At 46.9% G+C, this 10,458-nt stretch overlaps 1 protein-coding gene across 1 annotated transcript in view; it reads left to right on the plus strand.

Moving 5' to 3' along the window:
• Window positions 1-9,241, plus strand: part of lamc3 (laminin, gamma 3) — a gene marked incomplete in the record, with an annotated part of 110,239 nt that extends 100,998 nt beyond the window's left edge. Inside the window, 5 exon segments of the mRNA XM_048259700.1 lie at window positions 343-445; window positions 2,560-2,762; window positions 5,800-5,943; window positions 8,040-8,139; window positions 8,326-9,241. Of these exon segments, the coding sequence (XP_048115657.1) occupies window positions 343-445; window positions 2,560-2,762; window positions 5,800-5,943; window positions 8,040-8,139; window positions 8,326-8,564 (789 nt within the window).
• Between the last annotated feature and the right edge of the window lie 1,217 nt (window positions 9,242-10,458).

The raw sequence follows: 10,458 nt of genomic DNA on the forward strand, positions 1-10,458 counted from the left end.
CCCCTCTTCTCTCCCTCTCTCTCTCTTCTCTCTTCTCTCCATATCCTCTCTTCTCTCTCTTCTCTCCATATCCTCTCTTCTCTCTATATCCCCTCTTCTCTCTCTCTTCTCTCCATATCCTCTCTTCTCTCTCTTCTCTCCATATCCCCTCTTCTCTCTCTTCTCTCTCTTCTCTCCATATCCCCTCTTCTCTCTCTTCTCTCCATATCCCTCTTCTTTCCTCTTCTCTCCATATCCCTTCTTCTCTCCATATCCTCTCTTCTCTCTCTTCTCTCCATATCCCCTCTTCTCTCTCTCTTCTCTCCATATCCCCTCTTCTCTCCATATCCGGATCCTCTGCAGCTGACGGACCTGGCCGAGGGGTTAAAGGTGGCGTCTCTATCGTCTGTGGTGAAGGCCAAGGAGGTTGAGTCTGAGGCCTCTGCCCTGCAGAGAAATCTAGAAGGTGCCGTATACTCCTCCATCACCACCCCCCCCCAACCCCCCAAAGTCTGTCTGCCCGTCTGCCGAGTTGCCATGCCAACACACACACACACACACACACACACACACACACACACATACACTCTCTCTCTCTCTCTCTCTCCCAGGCTCATTCCACCCTAATCACAACTCTGGACGAGGACCACAACACTCAAATAAACACACCGATAAACAAGCAAGCCCCACAAATAGGTTCAATCAAGACTCTCTGGGTGTTCAGGGAGAGGGGGAGAGAGAAGTGGATTGGGAGGGAGAGAGGGAGGTAAGGAGATAGGGAAGGAGGGATGAAGGGAGGGAGAGAGGGATGGAGGGAAGGGAACAGGCAGGCACTCCATCATTGGCATGGCGATTTGTTTCTCGTTTAAACAACAAATGATTGCATTTCTGCCCTGCGCTCTGGTAGCTGGGCACCGATCATGAGTACTCCACACATGCCAACCTCCCTCGAGTGCCCAGGCTAGGGGGTAGGGAGTGGTGGGGGAGGGGGGCACTTTTGGCGCACAGCTGTGGGGAGCCAGCAGGCCGTCAAACAGGCAGCCATGTGGGCAGCTATGAGTGTGGGCCGGGGGCCTGACACGGACGCCGTGGGCCAAATGGTCTCCGGAGGACGGCACCAGAATGGAGCAAAAATAGATTTGGCTGCAATCACGAAGTGCAATCTAATTAAACATAAGACAATAGAGCAGAATTTAACAGAGAAGAATGGCAGAGAATGGGGTGTGGAGTTGGAACAGAGTGGTGGAGTGGTGGAAAATATTGGAGAGATGGAGCAGAGAGATGGAGAGGTGGAGAGATGGAGACAGTGGAGAGGTGGAGGGTAGAGATGGAGAGGTGGAGTGGTGGAAAGATCGAGCAGAGAGATGGAGAGGTGGAGAGATGGAGAGGTGAAAGGAAGGAGAGATGGAGCCAAGAGATGGAGAGGTGGAGAGATGGAGAGATGGAGAAGAGAGGTGGAGAGTGGAGAGGTGGATGATTCTAGAGGAGACATCATGATGGGGGGAGGAGAGCTACACATTTAGCAAGGATATGAGGCCATGTTGCAGACTAAAGATACACACACACACACACACACACACACACACACACAGACACACACACCTAAACACATCATGCAATTCAGTGCAACACTCGCTAGTTCAATAAATACCCTTGGACATCACCATCACCTTGTATGTATTACACAAGGCAGTCTACCATTGTGCAGAACAGCACAATGCAATAGAGTAGAGACACTGCAGCACAGAGCAAGCAGCTCAATGCAGCACAGATAAACTGACTGCTTCCTTTGCGCTCCTTCCATTTCTAAAGCCTCCTTGTGCCCCACTCCACATGAAATAGCATAATACACACCACATGAAATAGCATAATAGACAGCACACAAAATAGCATAATAGACAGCACATAAAAATAGCATAACAGACAGCACATGAAATAGCATAATAGACAGCACATAAAATAGCATAATAGACAGCACATAAAAATAGCATAACAGACAGCACATGAAATAGCATAATACACACCACATGAAATAGTGTAGTAGACAGCACCACGTCTCTTAAAGATTCCCATCCTTGGCCACATGCGGACACAACACATGACTGTACAAAGCGTCGAGAGGCCTTCATATCTACTCTGCCCACCAACACCCTCCCCCCATATAACACTCGTGACTGAACACACAACTGGAGAGTTCTTCACCTTTACTGTGACCCCCCCCCAAAAAAAAAAAAAATAACACATGACTGGGGAATTAGTCCTTCATGTTCTGTGACCCAACCCCCCCCCCTCCTCCCAAATAACACACGACTGGAGAGTCCTCCATGTTTTCTGTGACCCTCCGTACTCCCCTAACACACGACTGCAGAATCAGTCCTCCATGTTTTCTGTGACCACCTCCTCCTCCGACAACCCCTGACCTCCAGCCCCCTGCATAACACATGGAGACTGGAGAATCAGTGAATCAGACCACCTCCTCCTCCGACACCCCCTGACCTGGGAATCAGTGGGTCAGTCCCTCCTGTTAACGGTGCCCACCTCCTCCCTCAGGCTGTTAATAGTGTCCACCTCCTCCCTCAGGTATGCAGAAGAAGTGGCCCCGCCTGCAGACGCAGACCAAGGCAGCAGTGCAGAAAGCCCGTTTAGTGGAGGACAAGCCACTGGCCGAGGCCAAGAAGAAGGTCAAGGTCGCCGAGAGACTCATCCGAGTCGCCATGGACAACGCTACGCAGGCCAACGCCACTGCAGTCCAGGCAGAGGACTCTGCCCACGCTGTCTCCAAGGTGAGGGAGCGGTGCAGCGCGTAGCATGGCAACCACGGTCCGGTCCAGCTCAGCGGGCTCATATCCTAACTACATGCAATGCAGGCGAACGTTAGACCGGCTGCAGACTGCCGGCGTGGCGTGAGCCTGGCGTGAGCCTGGCGTGTCTGTTGCGTGCCAGTTGTGTCCCATATTCTTTCTCTATTCACACCTGAAACGCGTCACTGCGTCGGTACTGCGACGGCCCTTCTGCCTATTAAAACATCTCTTCACTGTCTCTTTTGAATGGAAACGATTCAAACACGCTTGTCCTATTTCTAGCATGCACGTGTTTTCAGCATGGCTGAGACGTGAGTGTCATGTAGGCGGTGTGCAACCTCTAACCTGTTAACATGGGAGCTGAAATGAAAACGGACACGCCACGCAGCTGACACGCTCACGCCACGCAGCTGACACGCTCACGCCACGCAGCTGACACGCTCACGCCACGCTGGCAGTCTGCAGTCGGCCTTAGAGATAAAATCAGTTGAATCACTTTGTTTTCCCTCATTGTACTTGGAAAAAAAAAAATTTTAAAAAGGGGGCAGCTGTGGCCTACTGGACTGGTTAGCGCTTCAGACTTGTAACCGGAGGGTTGCCGGTTCAAACCCCGACCAGTAGGAACGGCTTGAGCAAGGCACCTAACCCCTCACTGCTCCCCGAGCGCCACTGTAGCAGGTAGCTCACTGCGTCGGGATTAGTGTGTGCTTCGCCTCACTGTGTGTTCACTGTGTGCTGAATGTGTTTCACTAATTCACGGATTGGGATAAATGCAGAGACCAAATTTCCCTCGCGGGATCAAAAGAGTATATTTACTTATAATTATACTTATACGCGAAGCAGTGTTTGGCAGCGCCGTGCAACACAGAACTTTTGTCGGACGCCCCATCTCTATTTTCTCTGTGTCGCTCCCGTTGCTCTGCTATTTTGAACCAGAAAGATGACGCAAGGGGAGGACATATTTAATGGGTTCAGTGTGGACAGCGGGCATTCAGTGCTACGCCACAGTCACTTGCAAGCGGATGCAGTCGGGCTAACCTGTCAGGGAAGCGTATTCAGGTCACAGCACCTGAACTGGTGCATGTGTTCTGACATTGGGTGTGATGGAGACAGCAGCTCACAATTTATAAAGTCTACAACTCAACTTGTGGTTGTAGACCTGACGGAAAGTTGCACAGCTGAATAATGTGATGAATCTGGCAACACAGAATCACTATCTGGCAACGTGGAGTAAATAAATTGATGGATCAGTCAATTAATAGGGATCTCCATATCTTTTTTTTTTTTTTTTTTTTTTAACACTCACTCTGACCCAGAAGAAGTAAAACAATGCTTGATGCCTCTCTGTCTCAGCTTTCATGTGCTGCAAGGCAGATGCTTCTTCGCTTGCCTTCTAGCCTCGCCCTGGGGCCTGGGGGGAATCCAACTCAACAGGCGCTCCCCTTCTCCCGCCCTCCCTCCCTCCCTCACTGGGTGACTCCAGGGGATGTGCCTGCAGCAGCACTGTTCACTTAAATACACTCACGCACCCTGCCATGGGTTTCTGCCCTAGAGCGCCCATGCTCACATGTGACCTGTATGCCCAGCCAGGGACAACTGATTATGTGTGTGTTATGCCCATCTGTTTTTGTTTTAGGACAAAATGGCAGCCAACCAGCCCTTTGCAGACATGAAACTACCCAGATATGAGCCGGATTTGTTCCTAAGATGTCTGCCATCCGATTGGTCACATTTGATTTGGCACATTTTGCACATTTGTCATCTGATTGGGCACATTTGACACATTTGCAGTCTAATTGGGCACACCTGTGCTGCTACTTCCTGCCACAGGTGTCACGGTTAGTTCATAGAGAGCCCCTCACATTCAGGGGTACGTTTCCTGAAAGCATTGTTGTACATAATCACCTAGATAAAGAGGCAAGAAAGAGAGAAGGGGGTTCAAAGTTAATGTCTCTCTCTCTATTGTTTAATAATGGCTGTTAAAAAACCACTTAGTGGATCTGCACTCCTGGTTGGCTCTCAGTGAGTGGTATATGAAACAGCTACTTAGCCAGCAGCAGGATGTCTACCTCTCTGCAGCAGGAAATCTTCCTCATTACAGCTGAATGTCCTCATCTCTACAGCAAGCCTAATGTATGAACCTCAGAGCCTAATGACCATTTTAAACAACACGGCACTAGGCAGAAGAATTAGACTCAGCTGATATTTACACAGCTAATGTAGCTTTTAGACTAATAACCGCTGACACTCCTGTATTGTGTCGCAGTGACTTATGCAAACGTGTTATCCACTAAAGGCGATGGCTGCTGCTGTGTCATTCTAATTGATTTGCTTTTAGTTTTAATGGAGTCCTGTCGTCTTAACACAATGAATTAACCAAATTAGCAATCCTACTTAGCGCAGACATCGGATGAAGTCATTAGATGACAGTAACCACCAAAGCTGCAATGGCCTCTGATTGTTGCCGTGTTGGTTAGTTTGATAGACGCTCTTTGTGGCCAGTGTCATCCCTATGCTACCAGCAGCATGGCAGGCAGGGGCAGAGTTGGCCTGGCTTAGCATAAAACCCCAGTCAGACTGCAAGCGACTAGCACCAAGAGACGATGTCATGTTGATGTAATTCAGTGATTACAGGCGAAACAACCACTGGCGACACGAAAAAAAGTTGAATAATTTCAGTTTATGAGGCAAATAAGGGGCAGGCTATGAGTGAATCGCCGTGTGTGGACGAGGCTTAACAAACCAACCCCCTCTCACTGGAAGAGGAAAGATTTTTGGGGTTTTCTTGCAATCTGTACGGTTGCTGCCCTTGGGCATCAGGCCACGTTCAAAATTATTTAAAACAGCAAAACACAAATTCAAAATCACCACCCATATTTAAACCTCATTCGCATACTTTTGTTTGCATTCTTGTTGACTTACTTACTTATTTATTTACTGTACGTACTTGCATACTTACCCACTTACTTGTAGTCTTGTTTATTTGTCTTTCTGATTATTTGTTTGTTTTGTGAACCAGAACGCAAAAGCGACCCGGACGCAGACGAAGCAGGCCAAGAGAGCGTCTGTGCAGCTGAGATCATCTGTGGAGGAGGCGGGGCTTCAGCTGAGTGAACCGGAGCGCATCGTCACACAGATGCTCTCGCAGACGCAGACAGAGGAGGTGGAGCTCATTACTACTGCTACTGCATGCATACGTCAGAGATTAAACTCAGCACTCAGCGCTGCTAGAAAATTTGGACACCATGACAGACAATAGTTCTGCCCCCTATTACTACTATTATATAATATTATATTATACTACTTATATTATATTATATTATATTATATTATATTATATTATACTACTTATATTATATTATATTATATTATATTATATTATATTATATTATATTATATAGTATTATCAGGGGGACTCTCTGGAGGCCCCCTGTCAGTGCTGGGCCGTTAGAATCGTCTTAACTACCACCCCCACCCCCCAGCGGCGCCCCTGTATGTATCGGATAGATAAACTAGCAAGAACATTACAACAAGTACTGGAAGGTAGTGCTACTATTACAGCACAGAGATGCATACTTAAAAGAGATGGCCTATGCACCCTTGCAGACATGACCTGTGCAAGCATAGGGTGCTTTGCCTTTCCTTTTTGGATATCAACACATTCTTTGTGCACAAGCATAATTTCAGGATAATACCTTACCTATAAGCAAAGAAAGAAAGCTGCAGCACTGAGCTGATCTGTATGTGTGTGTCTGTATGTGGGTGTGTGTGTGTGTGTGTGTGTGTGCGTGTGCGTGTAAAGTTATGTAGGTCTAAACTTCAGCTTTTGCTCAAACTTGAAATCTGCCTGCTCAACACTGAAGCACACAAAAGACAACACAAGTATCCTCTTAGTTCTTCTTTATCTACTTCTAGTTTACTTTCGTTTAGATGGATTTCCAGTTCGTAATTACAAGCAGCACACGGTTGTAGTAGAAGCAGTAAGGGGCATGTAAATTCACATTGGCTGCCCTGCTTCTGCCGCATAGACCAATGAGATATTTCAGACACCCGCTGGAATATTCAGCCATATGTTACATTATTAAAGCAACCGTTGGGATCACACATCCCTATATAAATTGAAGCTGTAGTTGGCAAATTGACAGATTGAGGGGAAAATTGTTCATGTTTACAACTCTCATGCCCCTCCTCTACCACTTCCACCGAGCACCCTCTCATCGAGTTTGTGCTTGTCAGTGCGCACCAGACTGCACCAGACTGTGATTGACAGTCAGATCTCACACAGCCCTGCTCTGATTGGTTCTGTCGGAGTATAGTGTCGGTTTCAGTGAATATGATCAAAAAAATCTTGCCAACTGCAGCTTTAACTTCATTTGATATTGTGAATTGCTTGGGGTGGGGGCGCTGTGGCACCACTGGTTACCGTACCCGTACCATGCATGGGTCCGCATGCCCACGAGGAACTTGGTTCGAGTCCGGCCCGGGTAATTTCCTGTTCCCACCCCTTCTCTCTCCCACTCACTTCCTGTCACTCTCTGCACTGTCCTGTCACAATATAAGGCATAAAAAAAATATTTAAAAAGATATTGTGAATTGCTTTGTTAAGAAGCGATAAAAACATGAAATTGGGTTTGCTTTGGCAACTACCCCGGAGAGTAGGCTTATAGTCTGCAAATTGCTACTGTTGATAACTTACGTAATCATGTAGTGTTATTCAGCCATAACCACAGCCATTTCGGACACAATGTTTGCTTTATTGATTTCCAGTCCTACAGACCTGGAACAAGTATTAAATACTGCTAATACATGCTAATACTTACTAGACCTCTCAACCTCATTACTGCAAACACTATAGGAAACCAATGTTTCATGGGAACTTGACATATCCGTTCTTTCAACTACACACTGCAACTTTCTTTACACACACATCGCCCAAAACCTGACCCCAATGGTCTCTCTGCTGCTGACATATTTATCAAATGGTCCTGACGCAAATGAGCTTGAAGTGGTGATAATACACAAATTAAGTTATTTCAAACAATGGCGTTTGCTCTTTCCCCAAGGAAGTTCCTGAGTTTAATGCCTTGGCTGTGGAGTTTTTGACACAACAGTGTGTGTGTGTGTGTGTGTGTGTCTGTGTGTCTGTGTGTGTCTGTGTGTGTCTGTGTTTGTGTCTGTGTTTGTGTCTGTGTTTGTGTGTCATTAACTCTGACGTGCATAGCTTGCTTTAGTGATCTTGTCCTGCACTATTTCCCCCAGCCTGAGGCTTCACTGGGGAGTGTGATGAAGAAGATGGAGACGGCCAAGCTTCAGCTGGAGTCATACACACACACACTGACTCAGCTGCTCAGCAAATTAGGTGAGCGTGAGGAAACAGTACCACCTAGTGGTTAATGTTTATACAACATGTTGTTTGTGTTTTGGGTGCTGTGCACATAGTTTCTGACTCTCTCTTTCTCTATCTCTCTCTCTTTCTTTCTCTCTCTCTCTCTCTCTCTCTCTCTCTCTCTCTCTCTCTCTCTCTCTCTCTCTCTCTCTCCTTCAGAAGAGGACTCGTCTCTAGAGAAGTTCGACCATATCCTGAACGAGACGGCCTCGCGGCTGCTGGTCCTGAGACGCAGCGTGGAGAGTCCAGCACTGTCCGGCAAGATCCAGACCCTGAAGACCGCAGCCCAGGAGCAGAAGAACCAGATGACCCGCTTGGACCAGAACCTCCAGGAGATCCGGGAGGAGCGGGCCAGCCTGCAGGATATTGTGCTCACCCTCCCCAAATCCTGCCCTTAAAGGAACTCTCACACTGCCCAGACAATGCCCAACCAGAGCCTTCTATGGCTCTGTGCCCAACAAACCCCAACGTTCTAAAGTTGCCCAGACAATACCAAACAAACCCCAACGTTCTAAAGTTGCCCAGACAATACCAAACAAACCCCAACGTTCTAAGGTCGTTGCTGGTTGCAGTCAGAGGGGGTTAAAGTGGAGCTAGTAATCAAGGATCTTAGTTGCAGTCTTTAGATTGTTCAGAAAACCAACTGCCATCTCCACACTGCACAGACAGTAATTGAAAAGACAATTCAAACAAGTCAAACAACACCATCCAACAAACACCAGCAGACACAGACTGACAGTGCACACTGTTGGTTTTTGTTGGAGATTGTTGGTGTTTTTTGGGGCAGTGTGCTAGCACCTTAACACAAGGCCCTCTCCAGGCCAAGGCACTGCATTATACCATTCCAGAATTAGACTTTAGCAAATATAACGGACATCATTTAGCTCCGGGCCATTTTTATGCACAGTTTTATTTTTATACCTTTTTTGCTAGGTTTTTCTTGTTTACACCCTAGACTGTATAAATAAGTTTACATGCACATAACATAAGGCGGTAGTGTTAAAGGAGAGATTTTTCAGTCAGATAAACAGTTGATTATACCAAAGAGGTCACGTCAATAAAACATTATACCTAAGGGATTGTGTGTGTAGTGTTCTTTTTTTCTATATAGAGATTATGCAAGCCTCGTGTTGTCAGAAAGCAGGCAGATTGGTAAAATTGTGTTTCTTGTTTCACACAGGCTCTCAGAGAGAGAGAGAGAGAGAGTAACAGGGTCGATTGGATCATGTTCCAGCACCTCCACATCAAGTTGTGGCAGTAATGCTTCAGTATAGTATAAGTATACTCTTTTGATCTGTGAGGGAAATTTGGTCTCTGCATTTATCCCAATGCGTGAATTAGTGAAACACACTCAGCACACAGTGAACACACAGTGAGGTGAAGCACACACTTATCCCAACGCAGTGAGCTGCCTGCTACAGCGGCGCTCGGGGAGCAGTGAGGGGTTAGGTGCCTTGCTCAAGGGCACTTCAGCCATTCCTACTGGTCGAGGTTCAAACCGGCAACCCTCCGGTTACAAGTCCGAAGCGCCAGTAGGCTACGGCTGCCCCCCAATTCATGATTCCCATAAAATATATCCGGGTCAATGAGACCTGAAGTTGCAAATCTGGTTTTTCATCTGCGGGTCGCTGACCAGCTATGCTGTATGGCTATGTCCGGTGAACAATTCCCCTATTACAAGTTCATTTACCATCAAATTGGCTTCGGAGTTGTTATATTAAGGTAAAAAAACATGCATAGTGCTGCTTTTGGAAGACAGCCTATGGAGGCGTCTCTGTAAATTGGGTCCAGACGAGTCCATGTGAGCGCCCACTTGTCAGCGAAGATGTTTCATACTAGACTACGTGCACAAAAGGCTTTTTCTGTACACTCATATATTTCTGGTGGATCGTCAGCTGTGTTGTAACGACATCTTCTGTTATACTCTGATCCTTACATGTTCCCTCCGACACTGAACATCCTGTTTGCCCAATAATAACAATTTGAACACGCATATATCCTTCTTTATCGTAACATGCTGATTCCCTAGTGCAACATTCAACCGAGTCCGTGTAGACACTAATTACATTAACAATACCAGCAGGTTCAAACACACCTGGCTGCACCGGAATCAAACCAGTGCACAGAGAGCCTTTCATGCAGGTAATTTGCCTGTGCACTGTGCCTGAATGATATTCATGTGTTCATCTCTCAGTGTGCTGAGCCTGAATGATGTTCATGTTTTCATCTCTGTGTGCTGAGTCTGAATGATATTCATGTGTTCATCTCTCTGTGTGCTGAGTCTGAATGATG

This window comes from Alosa alosa, chromosome 12 (assembly GCF_017589495.1).
Source record: "Alosa alosa isolate M-15738 ecotype Scorff River chromosome 12, AALO_Geno_1.1, whole genome shotgun sequence".
In the NCBI taxonomy this organism is placed as follows: Eukaryota; Metazoa; Chordata; class Actinopteri; order Clupeiformes; family Clupeidae; genus Alosa; species Alosa alosa.